The sequence below is a fragment of the Urocitellus parryii genome, chromosome 9, assembly GCF_045843805.1.
Source record: "Urocitellus parryii isolate mUroPar1 chromosome 9, mUroPar1.hap1, whole genome shotgun sequence".
Lineage (NCBI taxonomy): Eukaryota > Metazoa > Chordata > Mammalia > Rodentia > Sciuridae > Urocitellus > Urocitellus parryii.
Window position 1 is genome coordinate 103,428,056 of NC_135539.1, and position 22,858 is coordinate 103,450,913.

A 22,858-nucleotide genomic window follows, 5' to 3' on the forward strand; every position below is an offset into this window, starting at 1 on the left:
AAAGCCAGCCTCACCAAGAGCAAGGTGCTAAGCAACTCAGTGAGATCCTGTCTCCAAATAAAATACAAAAGAGGGCTGGGGATGTGGCTCAGTGATCCAGTGTCCCTGACTTCAGTCTCTGGTTATCCACCCCCCAAAAAAAGAAGAGGAAGAAGAAAGCTATACAGGCATATATCAATAAGTATTTTTATATTGTCAAAAACTTAGGGCCAGCTCCAAAATTCCATTGTCCTTATATTATTACAAAATAAAGGACCAACAGCTTTCACATCCCTACCATGCAAAGATCTATTGGAATGATGGAATTTGGAGGATACACTTTCTTTGTGGATAAAATAACTTAAAATAATATCTTAATGTAAAATAAAGAAAAGTAGCTTAAACATTAATATGTGTTATCTACAGCAATCTGAAATTCTTAGCTCACAATAAAGGACTGTTATGCCTCTTTGCCCTGATCTGCAGTATACTGTATTGGCAGAATTATATTATATTATAGTGAGATGGGGCCAAACAACTCTAAAATTGATACCTACATACAGGAAAGCCAGCCTCCTGTATTTTTTCCTGTATTTCCCATAACAGGAAAAATACAGCATTTTCTTATACGAGAAGTGGGAAAATTAGTTAACACTTTTTCTACCTTAAGGTGTAATTGGATTCAGAAAAAGGCTAACTTAAAGCAGGACCAGGTCTGACATATAAAATCCTCACAAGGTAACAAGAATCAGCTTGGTTTGTTCGCTGTCATTTCTCATTATAATCTTTGTCATGAGAATGGATTCATGTTGTGCCATTTTCTGTTCTTGTTACAATCTTTGTCACATGAATAAGATATCAGGATGTTAATGCCTGGCATACAGTATTCCGTGTGTGATGATACTGTACAGGACTACGCTGACCTTTGCAATATTATGTATTCTGATTGGTTGTTCACTTCACCTCTTTCCCACAAGTTAATAAGGCTGTAAAAAGGAGAGAACAGAAATGGCCAGCCAGTCAAATTATAGAATATTGAAAAGGTCACAGCAGTACAGTACAGAGGGAAAAAATTATGGAATATATGGTGCATTAAAATTCTTGTGACAATGATTATAACAAGAATGGGAAAGGATACTCATTTGTGTTATTTCAATCTGGAGAATCCCACGGGATGGTGTTCCCAGGACAACAATCATTTATATTTACATCTCTGCATCATACATGTGAAAATATCCATTTATGTTGATTTTTGCTTAAAAAATGATTAAATAGAAAATATCTTGCTATTCAACCAATAACACTAAAGATAAGCTTTTCACCTTAGAAAACTGGCATTGATGATGTTGCCATTTAATAGGTCTTCCCATTTAAAACTGAGAAAAAGATCTTTTTACCAGTGAGATCTGTTGGTCATGTGGAATTTATTTTGTCTATTTCTTCATTTAGCACTTTTTTTTCAGAATGAAATAGGAAAGATGATTTAACATTTCCAAAGATGCTTTGGAATATGGAACATTCAGAAATAGCAATTAGGAGTTTATTTAAAAATTTTACATGATCTATACAAAACTTATTTCTTCTTGTGATGCATGATGTGGGCCAGTGTACAAAAATATTTTTCTTCCCTTGCATCCTCAGTGAGAGAAGAGGGAGAGAGAAAAACAGAATCCTTCAATCAAAAATTCTGAAATTATTGTTCTCAGATGTGCAATAATGATTACTCATTTAATAAAATTGTTTTTATGCACATTTTAAAATTTCTCATAGAACAACCATATAAGATTTACATTTTTCAGTCTGTAAAGATAGATCTAGTTTAATCATTAGTTTTATACTCTTTGAATACATTATTTCACTAATAGAGTAAACATTTTATAGCCCAACACTATAGTTTAAAACCACCATTAATAAGGATGCCAAATGTGATCTAGCTACTTTTAGAAGCAGAGAGAATTAATTTTGATCACTGCTTTAAGACCATCCTAACTACAGATTGAATAATTAGTAATTCTCAAATTTCAACTTACTGGAGAAGAATCATGCAGTAGTTTCTGGACCCTGACATCTGATATTCTCATTTAGTAAGTCTAGGGTGCAACTGAACTATATGAACGTCTATGAAGCAGGTGATTTTGATGCAGGTGAAACTTGGAACACTGATAAAAGACAACCACATTCTGTAGAGTTTAGAGCAATCTCCAGTTAAAGTTAAATGGTTCAGTCCAAACCAAAGAATGGGGATGCAGGTAGCTCAACTAAAAGTCACAGTCTGTGGATAGGGGTTGGGGGAAGTTGTGGTTCCAGAACACAGAAGCTTAAATGCACCTGCACCATCCATTTATACTCACAAATATGGTGAGAGCTGAGGCCAGAATGGTCACCTGTGATAGGAAATGCTTATCAACTTAGCATTTTCTAGCTTGATTTTTAAGGCTGAACCATCAGGGATGTATTTTCCAGCCCAGTGAAACCAAGTTTATGCAGTGAAAAGTGGTAAGCCACAACCCACTCAAGAGGGGCAATCTGAGTATTTGAATTTTAAGGATCTTTACCCAACATCTAGAAATGCAAATTGGTAAAGAGCAAGGAGGAAACATGGAGGGGGTTCATGAGGAGGAGCAAGAACTGCAATTTGTGGGTCCATTTTTGGTATTGACTCTGGAAATTTTTGAGCTGCATTAAGAATCGAAATTCTGTCATTGACTCTAGGTTTGTGAATGGAACTGTGTGTTAGTGGAGGTGAGAGAGCATTAGACTCACTTGGCTGCGTGGTTCCTGGAGATATACATGTTCTTTTTTGAGCTGAGTAAAATGGTTATGTAATTGCATACTTCTCATAATTATTGAGTAATTATATACTTCTTATAATTACTGAGTAATCATTGTTCTATAACTAGAACTTAATGCTACAACTAATTGTATAATTACCATGTATTAATGTTGTTATCTAGGAAACTTAGAATAAAGTGGTACTTAATATATTTCCCCCTGTCATGCTATTTTCAAAGCTAGAGATAGTGTTTGTTTTGAAGCTCAAATTTTGCTTCAATAACAAACAAAATGCAAGGAATAAAACTTCACTGATATTATAATAGATGTTTATTCATTGGTATTACATTTGCACCTGACTGGAAATGTGTAAAATAATGCTCTCCTGGCTTAATTGTAGAATTTTTGTTGTTTTGCAATTTCAGGCTTTTATAAGATGTGCACAGTTATGCTACTTCAGAGTCAGAGGAGAATCTGCCTGGGTCACTTTAGGGTAGGCTGAACTTTTTGAAATTTTACAACAGGATATGACAATGATGGCACTTATTTCAACTGTAACTGAAAATGTTTCTGGGTAGTTAGGTGTCTTGGAAACTTGGGACCTTCTGAGGCTAATCATGTAATTGTTCTTAGTGATGACAAAGGATTCACATTTAATCTTAACTAGATATTTTAACTGCAAGAAATATGTTTATTTATTTGAAACATGTTCTCATTTGCCTTCAGCCAAGTTTCCTCCGTGCATGCAGCTGGAACTCAATCATCTTCAGTTGAATCAAGTGGACCAGCTGTAAAGAACCTACGAAAACCACAAGTGCATAATTTGGAAATTTTTAATGCACAGCAAAATTACCAAAGACTATTTTGAAAGTTTCAGAACTTTTTTGCTAATAAGCATTACACATATATAAAAATACATTATCTAATTGCAGTTGAGAACCTTAAATCATTTTTTAAATTACAAATGTCTTTTTATCTGGCTTTACTGAAAATGAATAAAATTTGTTACTATTTTATTTTAACCCATAAGTGCCATTTATCCTCTGGAATAATCCACTCCTTTGAATGTGCCAATTTCAAGTCCAGAGTGGTCAATGATTGTATGCTACTAGGGATTTCTTCTTGTAATGGAAAACACATACCCTAGTATTTAGCAGTGATAAATTTTTCAGCTACTTTCTCTATCCCAAAATTGTTACGTATCTTTTTAAAAATTCTACATATTTTAAAGTTTTTGTCTGTCTTAACCATATTTCATGAAAATGAGTGTGTCATAACTAACCATCAGATTCCCTTTTGCATTATTTGAGCTTCATTAATTTCAGAATTGAAATATAACCTGATGGGCCAATGGCATAATAGTAGTGGATGAGATTACCATTGTTTTGTTCATTGAAAGCCATAGAATTTTGATTGATATTACTTTGTTAGGTTAGGAGAGACAGATAATTTAGTAGTAGGTAATTGCTTCTAAGAAAGTAAAATACAGGGTGCTAATTCTAAATGTTTCTCTGCAGTGTATGAGTTGTACAGGTTATAACAAAAACAGTAGCATAATTCCTGGTTGTTGTGATCACTATGATGAATGAATTGAAGATGTTATCCCAGGTGTCATTTTATTCACAAGGCAATAAAGTAAATAGTATATACATTGATGGCAGCGTACACAGTGCCTCTTAGAGTAGTACTTTTCCAATTATATTTAATGTAGTATATTCAGGAACCCAAGAAAATATTTAAATAATAGTTTTTTTATGAGCAACACTTATGTGCTAGATATAAGAATAAAAAATCCCTCAAATCTCACAATCATTCTACACTGTAATTAGCATTCTTAGTTCATAGATTAACAATGAGAGATTTATAAACACTAAGTAACTTTGCAAAGGATGCATTACTTAAAATACAAGGACAGACTAGTTTGAAAGTGGGACCCTCTAAAAACCAAATTTATGTTCTTCCCTTTGCAATATGCTTTGCTGCTAAACTGTGTTAAAATATATTTCGTGAATATTGCAACCATTAAAACTACTGTAAAATGCAAGATTACTTTTAGCATGTGGCTATCTTTTACTTTTTAATTATCTAATCAATAAAGATTATATCAGTACCTGGAGATATAGCAAATATCCTTCTTTACCCAATGAAGTTCAATTATTCTGTGTTTTTTATTCATTTGCCTTTATCTGTAGAATTTGTAGAAAAGATGAAATGTACATTTTAAAAATGTTTTGGCAGACAAAAAATGCCTAGTTGAAGTAAATATTAATATTCTTAATGGTTCTTTTTTCTATGTTTTTATTTTTATTTATAAATAAATAATTATTTATAATGCAGAATGCATTATAATTCATATTACGTATTTAGAGCACAAATTTTTAATATCTCTGGTTGTATACAAATTATATTCACACCAATTCATGCCTTCATACATGTACTTTGGATAATGATGTCCATCACATTCCACCATCATTTCTAACCCCATGCCCCATCCTTCCTCCTCCCACCCCTCTGCCCTATCTAGAGTTTGTCTATTCCTCCCATGCTCCCCCTCTCTACCCCCTATGAATAAGCCTCCTTATATCAGAGAAAGCATTCAGCATTTGTTTTTTGGGGGGATTGGCTAACTTCACTTAGCATTATCTTCTCTTAATTCCATCCATTTACTTGCAAATGCCATGATTTTATTTTCTATGTTTTTAAAGAATAATTATAACACATTAGTAATATTTGACTAAAAGTAAGCCATATTTTGGAAAATAGTGGCCTCATGTAAACTTCTCAGGAAAGTCTTAATGTAGAAAGTGAAATAAATATTATAGTTTTCAGTCATAACCCTTTTCTGGTTTTAACCTTAATTTCTAATTCTTCTGAACTTTCAGCATAATCCTGTGGTGCACAGGAGAGAGAACTCATTGTTGTTAGGCACCAGTCTTTTTCCATGTCCCAGATATGCTGAGACTTGAGAATGGGTTGCTAAAGCTTGGTGAGGATGGGGTGGTGGCACATGGATGAGATATATTGGAAGTCATTCTGTTACAAAGTCCGGGACCTCCCTGCATTTACCAATAGAACTAAAAACCACGTTTGATCAAAGTGAACATGATTTATCTCCCATCTCCAGTTGCTTTTTAGGATATTCTGACCAATTCCTATTTGAAGGGGTATTAAGTACAAAGAAAACCCACCTCTTGAGCAAGGTGAACAGAACATACCACAGATGATGACATAGAAAACATCTGACATGTATCTGAGTATTCGATTTATATCTAGGACCATCCTACTTGGAGTGAACTGTGTTATTTCTTTCTGCACACCCATGAGAATTCAAGGATAAAAAGAAAACCTCAAAAAGGATAAAATGTAAACACAACTCATTAAAACACAACTCAGTAAAACACAACTCATTAAATAATACAATTATCTGTGCAATATTTTTTCTTCTATTCATGATACTTGTGATATGGTTTCATACTATTTTCAAATATCAGTCAAGCTATTTCAATTACAACAATAAATGAATTGGAACTGTCAGCCCAGGTTTGGTTTTGTTCACAACATAGTAACATGAGAGTGCACATTGATGGGAGTGCCTACAGTGTAGCTTAGGGCAGTGCTGTTATAGTGCTATTTATTACAAGAGGTTCAGGAACCCCTCCCCTTAAATCTTCAAATTGTAGAAAGAGCTCTTATACTAAGGTCAGTAATTTTCTTTTTTTAATCAGCAGGTAATAACTACACTCTTCTGAGTGGCACAGAAGTCATGCACAGCAGTGGAGACTCCAACCTTTGGGTGCCCATTGATGGGTTGGTTCCTTTTACTAACTATACTGTGCAAGTGAATGCTACCAATAGCCAAGGCAGCTTGATAAGTGACGCTATAACGATTGCAATGCCACCAGGGGGTAAGTCTATGAAAACTATTGGCTCTCTAATTTTAATTAAATGTCTTAGGCACTAAGTCACCATTGAATATCTTGTTTATTGTTGGAATCAAAACTTAGAGGTTCCGTTGAATCTCTGGTTGTTTCATTTATTGAGACTTATTAATATTCTTTTGTTGTTGAGTCTGTTTTCATCTTGTACTATATGTATATGTATGTATACGTACTAAACACACATATACATATCTCTGGCTTTCTGCATGTTAAGAAGGTTGAAAATGCTTTTTATTTGAGACTTCACTTAGATTCAAAGTTTTTATTTTTAAATTGAAGCTTTAATTTTCTACTGCAAATGTTTCTCATTGTTGGTTTTCTGAGGAACTAGTTTAGATGCTTTTGTGTTTGGCAAAAAGGGCATTACACAGACTAGAACACTGTACTCATGCCACTGGACAAACACTTTTACTGTATATCCTAATGATTATGTTTTAGTGGTGCTAATGTAATATAGTTTGGATGTGTATATTTTAAATATTTCTATTAAAAGTTGATTCAAGTTAGTTAAAATTGCCAAAATCAATGTTACTTTGATCTTTAATCAACTCCACCATTATCCTATTTATGCGAACTAAGTGCTAAGAAGAACTTCCCTCTCAGACTGGTATATCTGGCCCTTGAACAGAAAACATGCCTCATAATAAGGGCTCGATTCTCAGTTGAGTGTTCAGGAATGTATACTTTCTGAAAATATCCAAGGAGAAGGACCCTAGGACCATAATTATGTGCTCTATAGCCGCACTTCCAGGAACCAGGGTGTTGTGGACTGAGGAAGAACATCATGGTCTTGTTATCAGCCATCTACAGAGCTGCATAACTAAATCTCCCTCTGGTCATAAAGAGCTTAACAGCAGAAAAATGCCACATCACTGGAGAAAAATACAGCTGTATCTGTAGTTCCTATGAAATCTCTTTCCTCAGGAAAAGATTTATTACCTGTTGTGGCATGAGAACCACTCACAATTCTTTCCTTTTATGACATTATGAGAATTAATGAATGGATATTTACTAAAACACTTAAAATTCTAAATGGCAGAAGCCACATTATTTGAGAAAAGAATGCTTAAAAGAGATTTCCAGGACTGATCAATATGGGTAAGTATCAGATTTCATGAATTAATTTTAAAAAGAAGTTGAATTTGGATAGATGCTTATTTTTAATTAGAGAACACAACACAAAACAAAACCAAAGAAAGGAGCATTGGGTAATCATATCTTCATTTTTCCCTCTAATCCACCCGCAAGAAATAGCAGAAACTTGTGATGATGCTAAACCTTGGTATTTAATACCCTTCATTCATATTTAGGAATCAAGAGCAATTGGTACTTTAGTAGAAATTTTAAGTTGCATATGAATACTTAACAGGATAAATAGAATATTTAATGAGTTATATATTCACTTTACAGCATTTACACTGATTTGGATAATGTATAACTTAGAGTAATTTAGCTTGTATTGATAAAATAAGCCTGATTAAATTTATTGCTTGTATATTTTAGAATGTATGGTCCTAATCATTTTTATTAGATGATTCAGTTGAAACCAGAAAGCTCCCACTGTAACTCAGTACACACTGTGTGGGTGTATTGAGTAGAAGGGTTAATATTATGTAAACAAGAAGAAACTAAAATATTGTTTTATGTTGAGGCAGTGGAACAGAATCAAACTGCTAAGTGAGGCTTATCTTCCTCTCACCCTGAGGATGCTTATCTGTGTCATTATCATAATGTTTTCTGAGCCCAATGCGATATTTCGTGGTATGTATTCAGAAATTCAGAATTTAGGGGAAGGCTCTTCACCCAAAGAGGAAGCAAATGTCTTCAAAGACAGACAGAGATTTGCTCAAGTTTATTATAGCCATTAGGACATACTTTCTTTCATCATTAGATTGTTGTTGATTACAATTAGGAAACTTATAGCTTTGAAATTATCTTTTTTATGACCTTGTGGCAGTTTAAAGGTGATACCTCATTGATTAAATAGGTTTTAGTTCATGCTTCCTTTTACTTAATGATCTGAAAACATATTATCCTGATTTACACATAAAAATCATGCTGAAAAGCATGTGGCATTCACTAGAATATGTGTGTTTAAGTAGAATTAAATTAGTACTGAGAGTTATTAAAGAAATCTTCCATGCCCCTGTCCAGTGAACTGTGTTTCATACTGAAATGAATAATAAATGAACCGATATACAGGAGCTAACCAACTTATGCGCAGAGAAGGTTCTATGTGCTATTTACTTTTCCATTATATTTGGATTTTATCATTATTGGCATTTCTCTGATTTCAAAAACTAGATCTCTTTTATGGTGATGTGGAATTCTTAGTATCTTTCAATACTAGATTATGTAAGATTGTAATGATAACATCTTTAGCTATATTTTCTTTTCAGTATAGATTAAAAACGTAATCATAGAAGGTTGGGGCAAACAAAAAGGCTATTTTTTTTTCTTTATCAAATGTTTGCTATACAATGTAGCCTGGAAAACTCCTTTTGCTTCTTTGCTCTGTCCAAGTCTGACTCATTTTTGAAGTTTTCACTGAGAAATCAGCCCATCAGCAAGTTGTCCCTCACCAACAAAGATGGAGATAGGGCCCTTCTGTGTCCCAGAGCACAAGCACCACGTCACATTAAAATCGCCTGTTTAATTTGACCATCACAATCACTGGTTATGAGACCCTATGCATCAGGGACTGTTTCTTATTCACATTTTTATCTTTAGTGCCTAGACCCAACATGACACCTGGTAGGCACATAATGAATAATTGGTGAATGCATGAATAAATAAATCAGTCAAGATAGCTTAATTACTAGTTTTAAATCATAAGCTTATCATTGCTCCAGTGCTGCCCAGGTTTCATTTTTACCTCAGCCACCTTATAGTGGTTCTCAGCTGCAAAAGTATGACCTTTTCTGTGCTCTGCTGTCCACTGTAGAAAAGCTATGGCCATGTAAACATAATTGCAGTACTGACTGTCAAAAGGGAGGGAATACTGGAGGTAGGGAATATTCCCAGGTTTCATCATCTCATCACTCTGGTTTCTCCCCTCGAGTGGTTACTCCAGTGAGCTGGGGGTGAATGGTCCTTGGTTTATATAGGAATTTAGAAAGGAGAGGTAAAGGAACATGATATGAAGAATTTGGGTATGGTTCATATCTCTTAGTAGGATGGTTGCGAACAATGGATCTGCTAGTAGCTATGTTTGTTTTTCTGATGAGAAAAAATGTGATTAAAAATATGATAAAAACCAGGTTTATATGAACACCGAAATGAATGTAAGAAAAGGACACCATCAATAGCTCAGCATGTAGGTGAGCAGGGAAATATCCCCAATAGCTCACATGTTTTACTTATAAATTCATCTTAAATTTTATTTGGAAAACTGGAGGTGTTCTCTTATTTTCATTTATGTAGCACCTCCTCCCCTACCTCTGTGCACTCAGGTTTTTGTACTTCCATAATTACAATATTTTAGGTTGTTTGTAATAACATAATGCTCATATTTAGCACTCAGATACTCTTAGAAATGAAGAATATACTTAATCTGAGCTCTTGAATAGCATTATGGTACAGGTTCAAGAGTTCTAGGAAAAGAATTAAAAAAATAAAAACGGAATCCAAATGTTAATCCATAAATATGAAACTTTCCTCTGGCCTTTACCCCTTCAAGGTCTGGAGTTACTAATGGGGTTAGGATTTCAACGCTTAATGGGGCTCAGTGCATTAGTGTTTTGTATGCATGGAATTCAGCATTCAGTTTAATAAGTGGTTGACATTGGTGATGTCCCTTAATTTGCTTAAATCTAATTGGCTCTTTTATCAGTCAAACCTGTATGGATTGGCAATTGATCAGAAAGGGTCAGCCATGACTCTGCATGTAGTTAAATGATGGAGCCACCAGTTAAAGTCACAGTTGCATGATAATAAGCACGGGAAGAACAAATGAGCTTAGAAGAAGAAGGCAAAGAAGCTTAGAAGTTTTGCAGGATCTTCAAGTTCAGAACAAAGGCATTATAGAGTATATAAATTTTAAATACACTGCATTTTGCCTCCAGACTTAAACCCTTTTTTTTTCCAGATGAACTGAAATCTTGTCTGAAACTGTCTTTGTTACATCAAAGAACTACTCAGAAAGCGAAAAGAGACAGAAGAAGCATAAAAGGGCATAGTTTAAAATGATTAGTGACAAATTCCATACTGACGAGCTAGAAACAGATTTTTTATGAAAATTTTATATTTTTTTCCAAAAGGAATATTTTTCTTCTGTTTATCTTTTTCTGAACTGCTTCAGTGTCATAGTGGAAGGAACTCAGAGCCTGTTTAGTTTGTGAACTTAATCGGGATTTTCCCTGGCAGTAAATAATTTGTTATTTATGCCTTTAAATGGATGGGGATTATTATAATTTTGGAAGTTCATAAAAGTACTATGCCTGAGGAACCTGTTCATTTTTTCAAAATGTGTTTTTAGAAAATCCAAAAGTGAGAAAGCAGAATAGTTAAGAGTGATTGTTTTAAAGGGTCTCTTTTTTAAATCTCCCTTCTTCCCTGATAACACTCCCCACCTAAAACCATCAATGAAATGAAAGGAGTGATATCATTAGGAATGAAAATGTAAGCACATATTAAAAACATAGACTTTCGAGTCCTAGAGACATGGATTTAAATCTACCTCTTTCACTCACTCACTGAGAGACTGTGAGCAGACCTATAAATAGAACAGCCTCAGTTTGTTCATCTAGAAAACAGGCAGGATGATAACTTCCACATGAAAGAATTGTTCGCAGGATTTAACACCACAGCATATTCAAGATGCTTGGCATAGTACCTGTCTTAGTAAACATTTGGTGCTTGCTGCGTGCTTTGCTCTGTTTTCCTATTGTGTCAGTCCATTTTCAGTTGCTACAACAAAATACACAAAGCTGGGTACTTTATAAAGAAAGATGCTTATATAGCTCTCAGTTTTGGAGGTCTAGGAGCACAGCACTGACTCTAAATGTTTATCAACATTTTCCTTGGAGACGATCTAAGAAAATCTTTCCTAACGTGAAAATTAATATTGTATTTTATTTCAGGATAAATATTAAAAAATATATATCACTAGTTTTTTTTAAATGATTAAAACTCAATATTATGTAGAAAAATTCTGAGCTCCTATGTTATGTGTGTGATTTTCAAAATTATTTTTAGTTATTTCTTTATTCTAGAGTCTAAATCTTCACATTTTTGCCTTTAACTATGACCTCTGAGGACAGAAATCATATCTATCTGTGTTTGATTTGTTGTTGTTTTTTTTTATAACCCCAATGCCTAGCACAAAATATTTGCTTAATCAATGACCAAAACTTTGTAGTTATAACTTGGATAATAACCCTGAAATTTATCTTTTGTTATTCATCTTTTATTTAGATAACCAATTTTTATAATTCAGTCCAGCATTTAGGGTTGAATTCATTCTAAAATTAATTTATCTTAGTCCTGTGAAGATTGCCACAGCACCATAGAAATAAATAACATAAGTCCCTTTTGATGCATCTTGTGTGTGTGTGATTGTGTGTGCGCGTTTCTTTACTTATGTGTGTGTGTGTGTGTGTATCTAATTCTTTGTTTTAACCACCATTTTCAGCCAGGCCTGGTGGTGCATGCCCGTAAGCCTTAGCTTGGGAGGCTAAGGCAGGCGGATCACAAGTTCAAAGCCAGCCTCAGCAGACCCTGTCTCAAAATAAAAAAAAATAAAAAGCTCTAAGGGTGAGCTGGGGTTGTGTCTCAGTTGTAGAGTGCTTGCCCAGCATGTGTAAGACACTGGGTTCAATCCTCAGCACCACATAAAAATAAATAAATAAATAAAATGTCTATTAACAACTAAAAATAAAAATTAAAAGCTCTGTGGGTGTAGCTCTAGAGTGGTTAAGTGTCCCTGGATTCTATCCCTAGTAGCATTTCAGTTAACTTATATTTAGTGACTGGCAATTGGACTGAAAATGGGAGTTATAATAGAACATTCTAAAAAATCCAAATATATGTTGAATAAAACTTTAGTTTATAACACATAATTATATATTTACCTTCCAATTATTGTTATATAGGGTCAAATTATTTTCTTAGGTTTTTGGTTTGCTATTTATAAGTCCATCATTTTTATTACAAAAAGTACCCATAGTGTATAGTTTATAATTCCTACTTTTAAAGTTCCTTTAATTTAAAAAAAAATGAGTAAGGAATAACCTAATTATAGACTCTTTCTAGACTTTTATATTTTCTCCTGTCTTTCAGTTATTTTTCCTACACTAATTTGACAGTATTGTTTTATTTTCATAATTTTTGAGTTTTATGAAACCATTTTCATAGAAGCCAGTTTCTCTTATTTTACTAGTATTCATCAGCTTAAGCGATATTACAATGAGAAGCACAGCTGATATAATACTTTTGAAAAATATACCTGGGTAAATATATAATACTACAGATTGCTGCAGAATTTTGCCCTTGAAATAAACAGTCATCAGCTGCTGTTTCTGTGCATTACAGAATAAATGGAAATTCTTTATTAGTCTGGCAAATTGGTGAAGAATAGTTAGTAAAGAGAGTGCCTACTATTTAAGAGAAGAAAGTGTGTGCAAGGTGGCAGGATGGTCCACCCTGGAAGCAGCCTGTCTACTAGGAGGGCAGGACAGAGCCATCAAATTCTTCTCTTAGGTTAAGTGTTGAAACAGCTCTGCCTTAGGGGGAAAAAATAAATATTGATTATATCCCTTCAATTGATTAAGAACCCAGCCTGAAGGGCTGGGGTTGTGGCTCAGTGGTAGAGTGCTCCCCTCGAGCATTCGAGGTCCTTGGTTCCATCCTCAGCACCACATAAAAATAAATAAATACATAAGGTATTGTGTCCAACTACAACTAAATAATAATAATAATAATAATAATAATATTTAATATTAAAGAACTCAGTCTAAGATTTAGGGCATGATTTGCTCAAGTGAATTTGTCTTCCTCCTTCAATTCTTTAAGGAAAGAACTGAACATTTCAGTTTTCTAATTTTAACCAAAATCCCTTTCTAAGACTAAGAGGAGTGGACTGTGGTTACCATTATTGACCAACCATAGGGAGAATGCTATTTTTTATATACCATCCCTAAATGCAATTAGAATTTCAGTAAACAGGGAGAGACCAAAAAGAAAAAAAAAATTGCAAACCAAAGCCTCATTTTATCTTACATTTTCCTCATCCACTGTAGTGCAGAGAACAGTAAAATATTTCTATGCCTTTTAAACTCTCTCTTAGTAAAATGTTAACATGCTACTTTTCAAAATGCAATTAATAGTTCTCAAAATTGATAAAGCTTTCTTGCCCTGTGCAAATACAGAGCCCATCCACATGTGCTTTCTATTCTTCATCTGCTTTTTGTTCACTGATTTATTGGCAAGATATAAGTAGAAACTTTAACATGCAGGTGGCCATGGTAGATCTTAAAAATTGAAAAGGTGCAAAGGAATGGAATGAAAAAAAAATAAACTGTAGGTTAGAAATGTAAATAAACAGAAGGCTAAGATGGTGCATTACTTTATTCAGAGGATACCAGGAAAGATGAGATTAACTGCCTTTTATAATGTAAAAGCCGCAATGAAGATATAGGATGGTGAGGAATAGCATTCTTTAACACAACAACATTCCACCACATAAACAGATGGTTTGTCTTTACTTTCAGTATATTAAAAGCTACACAATTTATATTATACCCAGTTCATATGAATCTTTAGAATAGTTGTGCATAATGTTTTACTTCTGTGTATATCATCCAAATGTGCTGCTATTTTTCCCCTGGAAAAAAATCAACCCGTTGAAGGTAATAAAGTAGGTGGATTCAACAAATAAACAGTATTTAAATTCTTAATAAAATAGTATATTTTTGAAAACATATACTAGGCCATTTAGTTTAACCCATGCTTTCTCTCAACTATAAGAACTAAACTACAGTACTTATGACTGTCTTAAACATGCTTACTTTTATAAAAAAAAATTACCTTTACCTTTTGCAAGGATAGTTTATTCTGCTGTGTGTGTGTGTGTTTGTGTGTGTGTGTATGTGTGCATGTTTACAAAATGATGTATCAAGAGCAAGAAAGAGAGGGATACATTTTTACCTTATAATTGGTGAAATTTTCTTCACTTTTCATATTCACCATCTTGACAATGAACCTCCTGCTTATGAAAACACTTTAGAAAGGAACTAACTTCTGAGCCATGGAGAAGAGGGAAGGGAACTTTGAAGTGTGCTTACCATGGACTCAACAAGCCCCTAGCAAAGGGCTGCCAGCTTCTCACATTTGCATACTCTCTTGTGGCTCATATAGCAATACACACGCCCACATGCACAATTAAGAGCTATCTTTAGAGCATCCTGGGGCAAGGCAGATAGACTAAAAAAAAGAAAAAAAACTTTAATTAAAATCACATTTTTTTTCTCCTTTGCCAGGGGAGTGGAGTGGGAAGTATTGTTCCTTTAAGTTCCATTGATATTTAAAAATCATATTTTTAAAAAGAATAAGTACAATTCCCCTTTTTGCTTTTTTTATCTTGGAAGAAAGGTTTATCTAAAATCTTTAAGGTTAAAAAAAAAATCATGTCTGTCTGAATGGCTCTGCAGTTTGAAAGCAACTTCAAGTTTTATTTGAATTCTTATAGTGCCCTGAAGAAATTTTTGCTTTATTTCTTTAAAATAATCTCTTATTCTTTTATTGTTTTCTTTTTTTATCATAGACAGACTTTTATGCAAGTCAACTCTGTGCCTGACTTGCATAAAATTCTATGAACATTTACCTGCTTGTATACAGACTCTTGCAAAAGTGAGACAAACCTTAATATATCTTAGATACTTAAATGCCACACTTCTAATCTCTTTTTATTAGCAATATCATGGAAATTTCTACCATATCTCTGTAAAGGGGTGTAGACCACCCAGGGTCTAATGTTTCTAGAGTCCTGTAAAATTTAATGAAGAATAAGCTTAATTTGATTGGGACAACAGGGTGCATTCATTATAACCACTATGATATTCTGACTAGTAATTAATTGGGGAAAATGAAACTGGAATGTAATGTTATCTAATATATGTTTTATTCTTTTTTATTTTTTTTAGTTGTAGATGGACACTATATCTTTATTTTTTTTCTTTATTTATTTTTACGTGATGCTTAGGATTGAACCCAGTGCCTCACCAGTATGAGGCACAGGCTCTCCACTGAACCACAACCCTATCCCTAATATATGCTTTATGAAATTAGTACTTTCCCTCACACTTCATAGACCACTTTGGAATTTACACTTCCATTTTTATTTAAATGTTATATATGTGTGTGTCATGTCTCATCTAGTAGAATAAAGAATAAATTCATGGCAAAGAATGAAAAAATGAATGAATGAATGAATGAATGAATGCTGATATACAGAGCGGTCATAGCTGATCTTTCTGTCTCTGTTCTTCTCATGGTTTACTGTGGTTGTAGGCACATAGTCAGAAGTTAATAAGCTTACTTTGGTAGCCCACCTAGCCTGTAGTCTCACTTTCTGCAATTTCAGTTACCCAGGGTCAACTGTAGTTTAAAAATATTAAATGGAAAATTCCAAAAATAAACAATTTATAAGTTTTAGATTGCACATTGTTTGGAATAGTGTAATGAAATCTCCTATCATCTCATTTCATCACTGAACTCTGAATCATCCTTTTGTATAGCATATTCATGGTGTATATGCTACTCACCTGTTACTCATTAAGTAGCCATCTCAGTCATCAGATCATACCAGTCTGTTCAAGTAACCCTCATTTTAATAAAAATGTCTCAGTGTGCAAGAGTAGTAATGATGGCTATTCATATATGTCAAAGAGAAGTTGTAAGTGCTTCCTTTGAATGAAAACATGTAAGTTGTCAACTTAAAATGAAAAGAAAAAGAAGTCATATACTAAGGTTGCTACAATCTGTTAATAACGAGAAATCTTCTGTTAAACTGAGAAGAATAAAAAAAGAAATTCACATTTGTTTTGTCATAAATTTATTAATCTGTACTATACCTAATTTATAAATTAAAGTTTATTATAGGCATGTATATTTAGAGAAAAGTATTGTATTTACAGAGTTTGGTGCTCTCTGAAGTTTTATTTATCTGCTGATGGTCTTGGAACATATTCCCCTGGGATAATGAGGGACTACTTGTTTCCAGGGGCTAATAAAAGCTTTGTATTATGTTTCTGACCCAAGCTCACCTTCAATTTTTCTTTTGCTTATGGAATTTCAATTTCCTTCCTGCCTCCTTGGTGTTGTGCGTGGTGTTGTGCGTGGATGTTACGGTCAAGAGCTCCGGTGTTGTGAGTGGATGTTATGGTCAGTGAAAACATTGTGTTCCCCTCGCCACAGTGATTTTTTTTCTTGGTGGGGGAGTGGTATATAGGTGCTCCAAACAGAGCTAATGAAACGCAATAAAACAGTATAATCAGCAGACTTGGAAGTCCTGTCCTGCATGCATTTGAGTCAGGATTCTACTGAATCTTCTGCCAGACCCTTGTCCTGCAAAGAGTTCAAGAATGTAGCCACGCAGTCTGGGAATGGGGGAAAGCAGAAGAGACCTGAGAGAAGGTAAACTGGATTCTGCTGGTGTAATTTGATCCTTTGAATCCAGTGCTGCCTAAAAAGAAAATCAATGTTTTGTTTTGACTTTTCTCTTACAGGAGCCAATTAACCCTTTTCATTATTTATGCCTCCATGGGTTGGGCTTTCTGTCACTTGAAAACAAAAAATGTTTAAACCATAGATGCTTCAGAGAAAGGGGGAAAAGTAGAATCAGAGAAGCCTTGTGACTTCTTAAAAATCATACCAAATGCCAGGTGTGGTGGCGCATACCTCTAATCCCAGAGGCTGAGGTAGAAAGATGGCAAGTTCAAGGCCCGCCTCAGCAAATTTTTGAGCCCCTCTGCAACTTAGCAAGATCCTGTCTCAAAATAAAAAATAAGGGTATGGTTCAGTGTTTCAACACCCCTGAGTTCCGTCTCTGGTACAAAACAAACAAACAAAATCATACTAAACCATGGCAGCTCAAAATGCATGCTGGATTTTTGTTTGAGCTCTCAAATGAGGAGACCTCAAGAAACAAACCTGATGTGAACTGTAATAATAAGGTCTACATCTGTGAAATCACCAGCCCTATTCTGAAGGTGCTCTTCAGAGTCATTTCACCTGACAATCTTCTAAGGAACTTCTCTATTTTCAGGTCTCAGAGTCCTGAGTTTTGCCAATGACTCTTACACACATTAGCTATTTGGTTTGACCCAAGTAATTTAGTTGAGTACACTACAGGTTTCTCATCACTAAAATGGCACGCTTAAACCAGATCAGTGGTTCCCACAGCAGGATTCCAGACTAGGAACATCATCATTACCTGGGAACTTATTCCAAATGCAGATTCTTAAGCTCCACCCTCCATCTACTGAATCAGAAATTCTGAAGCTGAGGTCAACCAATCTATATAATAGATTTTAACAGATGCCCTCTCACTCCCCTCCCCACCAGGTAGTTTGGATGCATGCCCAAGTTTGAAAACCACAGAACTAGAGCATCCCTGAAATACCTTCAAATCAAAAATGTTGTGTGATTTTGTCCATGCTTCTATTTCACACTTTATAACTGGGACACAGAATTACTGAGGGAAAAACGTGCATAACAGGCTCCTGTGCTCAACTTGTTTTTGAATGCAGAAAGGAAACTCCATTCTTAGGGCCATTGGCCTTTCCAATGTAAGGAAGTAGACACATTGCTCACAGACTTCCTGAATGTGACAGCTAGGGATACCATGGATAACCAGTTCCAGATGCTGAGCCCTACCTGTGGCACCAAAAAGCAACAGGCCTGATGTTTTATGCACTGAGGAACACTAATCGGTCCTACTGTGAAGATGCTGTCAAGGAAATTTCCTCTGCTCTTTGATTCCTTCACAGAACATCTGTTACAAGGAGCTCCATGTAACTAAAACCTGAATCTCTTCCCTCTGGGAGTTTTCTTTAATGAGCGTCTTGTGGCTACACCTCCTCCGTAGGGTTTTCAAATGTGTTTCAAGTCAGTTATAGCTTTATCCTGGATTCCAGGGTTGGCTGGCTGTTAGATCTCATAGTTAGGGTTTTTGTTTTTTTTTTTCCTTCTAGGAGTTCATAAATGTAACTCCACAGAGTAGACTGATTTAGCTTCCAGTTACCTAGAGAACAATTATTATCATGTAATCTTTTATCTCATAAAAAGTTTTTTGATGCAATGATCACTCATAACAAGCTAGCATTTACTAGGTGCAAGCTCTGTTTTGCATACAATACCTCATTTAATCCTCACAAATTCTACAAGGATAGTGCTGTCATTATCTTTATTTGCACATGAGGAATTTGGCTTGCAACTAGTACATTAAAGCCATGCAACTGGGAAAAGGCAGAGACTGTATTGAAGCCTAGAGCCTGGCTATAGAAGCCTAGTTTTGAGTCACCATCATCTATTATTCAGTGGGCGTGCCTTGCACTGACCTCTCATATCATCTTTAGCAGAGGAAACACAGATGTCTAAGCACTGATCAACAAGTGTCTGAAGAAGCCGCTTGACTCTACAGCTGTGTCAAATCCAATTTCAAGGGTATAGTTTGGTTGTACTGTTGGGTGTTGGAAGCTCCTTGGGAAAGGACTGGAGTGCGTTCCTGGTTAGCTACATGATCCATGCTCCTCAGTTTATCCTCTAATGAGAGGTGAAAAAATAATTGGTTAAACATTTTTACAGCCTTTCAAAAAACATTGATCAGAAGCAATATTATGTAGTATACACTCTTTATGGAAGACAAAAAGACAATGTATTGGACCCATTATTACCCAATGTGGTTTTATGTACTTACTTGCACACCATCTAGTTTGAAAATCTTTCGTATTCATCCACAAACTTCTAATATATACTTGAATGAAAATAAGACAATATTTAAGATAGTCCTTATCTTGATCTATCTTGAAACGAAGAATCATAACTTTTCTGAAAATATTCTTTTCCGCACTTTTATCTCTTAAGTGCATTGTGAGTTGTAATGTGCCTTTCTTCCTTTGGCTTGTGATACAAAATTTAGATTTTCTGATTTGACTTGCTGTTGTAGAAGCTTTTGTGCAGATATGGTACAGAAAATTTTATTAAAACTACTGCGAATACATTTACTCAGAATATTAGTATGTAACAATGGCATCATTATTGTTAATTACCAAGTTACCCTCTCTTTGGACCTGACTAAATTTGAGTTCTTTGTGTTAATGCTCTCTGTATCTCAAAGAAAATGAGGACATGTGATTCTTCTGATTGTACAAAATTTCTAGGCCTATAAAGAAAGATTTAGTTTATCTAATAGTGTTAAATTTGAAAAAGTCAAAAACTTCATTAAGAGAGAGGGAAAAGTTTATATTTGTAAAAATGAAGGAAAGTATACAGAAGTGAAAAAATATTTATTATTATACTAAATCAACTTTCCATGAACAGATTAAAAACACTACAGGACACTCATTTGCAGGTAGAATATTCTAGAATCCAGCCCCTGTGAACAGTGTGAATATGTGGAGAAATCATTTTCCAGAACCGTCATGGGAATGACTATCTGTCCTTTAGACAATTAGGAGAAATACCTTCTTTATCAAAATCTGAAATTGTGGTATGACCACAGACAAAGGCTTGAATCTTGTTCACATAGTTGACTCTATTATAAATCAAGTAAGAAAATTTCTTAATATGTGCATTGATTAAACAAATTGACCACAGTGTCTGTCAAACTATGGAATTCAACTAATATACAATCTATTGCCCCCAGAATTTTTATGTACTCATTATTTAACCTTGGAAAGTTCTGTCCTCTCTAAGCCTTAATTTGTTCATTTGACAAAGGGTTTCATAATCACAGAACCTTCCTGGATGGATTTAAGCAAAAGGATAAAGAATGTGTGCACAGAGCAGATCAGCTGGTGCTTAAGTAGGTACTCAATTATTTGTTTAAAGCATATAAAGCATGATACATATTAAATAAACGTTTTACATAAGCTATCATTATTAAGTTGAAGATTAAATGAACTCATAAACATCTAACTTTGTATTTTCCTTGATTATTCCAACAACTGCCTCTTAAAACTAAATGTAAGGAAGCAGCAGATTGGTTGTGGTATACTAAATTATAAGTGAGGACTAATTTGAGGATCAAAGATACTCTTTGGGAGATATCACTTGACTGGTAGGAAAAGCATTAGCTGTCTCCCTCTGTCTCATGTATTTGTTCTCTCTGTCTTAGAAATATCCCTCCCCACAGTTTCTGAATCTTGATGTTTAATTTAACACAAAGGTCTTTGAGAGGCACAACAGGGGGTTGTTCCTGGTAGTTCTGGCATTGAGGAAATTGAAATGTACATGTTTTTTCTCATTTATCAAAGAAGGGCAAGAATCTAAAGTGACATTTTATATCAAATGAATTATGAACTGTGTACTTTGTACCTAAGGGAACAACAACTAAATTAGGGTTTTAGATAAAAAGAGAGCAAGAGACACACACAAAAAAATAGGTTTTTAATAAAACATACAGTAATTTCTGTTACTGTGTCTGACAGGGACATGGCAGAATACAGTCTTTCTGTAGAATGGATGCAGACTACTTGAAAAATCTGTAAGATTTAGACATATTTGAGACATTTCCTCAGAAACAATTGAACCTAAATGTCTTACACTCAGTGAAACATTCTTGATAATCTTAGCTGTTTGTCCATGCTTACTTATTAGGAAAAAACAAATTGTAAATTTCTTATTTCCTTGCAAAATAAGAAGTTAGAGGTTATTGAGAGGAAGAAAAATAGCTTTGAGGATAAATGATATACATGAAAGGATCACATTTTATCCCTCTTCTGTTTATCAGTAAGACCACTGACATATGTACACTCACACATAAGTAAATAATTCCACTGATTAAGGGCATGGATTATAAAACCAGCTAGATCTGTTTCAAATATTAATTTCTCCTCCTCTTTTTTATGTGACTGTAGCAAGTTCCTATAATCATATTTTGCCTCAGATTTTTTTCATCTCTGAAATGGGAGTAAGTGATAAGAATTACCTTGTGAGATTGACACCAAGAAGAGCAAATGTGATGTTTTGTAATGCATACAGCATGATACACACACATAATAACTGCATATTACACAGCATAGTTTAATTCTTCTTCCATGATGGGGAAGATTGGGCAGTAGGAAATTAACCCAATTTTTCCTGAAGTCTAGGAAGCACTACAATTAAACAGGACCACAATCTGTCCATGCAATATACCTAATAATCTTATTTTCCAATTACCAATTAGAAATTCTTAGAGAGTTCTTTCTTCTTCCAGAAAAGTCTGTTTTGATTACCATGCTATTCTTCCAAAAATGGGTATTCTAATCTGTGCTGTATACAAATTAAAGAAGGGCATTATAGGAACACATTTATTTTAGACTTCCAAATACCCCCAGGTGCTTAAATCCTAAAATGATAAAATTCCTTGATATTAAATCTTATGTATGTTCTGATATTGGTGTTATACTGGGTAACAATTGTGTGGCTAAATTACTAGAAAAAGAACAAAACTACCAGTGATTTCCTAATTATAAATTTTCTCCACATGGACCTAATCATATAATTATTGATCATCATTGTAGTCAAATGAGCATCACTTTTTGTTTCTCAAATTTTTATTCTAACTCTACTTATGAAGTGGAATCAGTTCTTAGAATTCTTTCATCATTTTTAATTCTTTTGATGACTACTGTTTTGCTCTCCCTAATAAAGAAGTTGAAGTTAATGATCTACTGAGATAAGGGAGATTGTCTTGGTCTATTAGGGTGTCTGGAACAAAACATTACTGACTAGATGGCTACTAAACAACAAATTCATTTCTTACTGTTCTGGATTCTGAGTAGTCCACAATGAAGGTACAAGCAGATTTGGTGTCTGCTTATAGCTTCCTCCTTGTAGATAGCCATCTACTAATTTTAACCTTAATAGTAGAAAAAGCTGGAGAGCTCTCCAGAATATTATTCAGAAGGGCCTAAATCTTTTCATGAGGGTGATCTGTCCCCTTGACCTAGTCAGCTTCCAAAGAT

At 34.4% G+C, this 22,858-nt stretch overlaps 1 protein-coding gene across 1 annotated transcript in view; it reads left to right on the forward strand.

Annotated features, from left to right (window-relative positions):
* The window catches only part of Ush2a (usherin), a 748,724-nt gene that overhangs the window by 445,823 nt on the left and 280,043 nt on the right, over positions 1-22,858 (forward strand). The window contains exon 37 of the mRNA XM_026388000.2: positions 6,477-6,656. Within this exon, the coding sequence (XP_026243785.2) occupies positions 6,477-6,656 (180 nt within the window). The remainder of the gene's footprint in view (positions 1-6,476; positions 6,657-22,858) is intronic.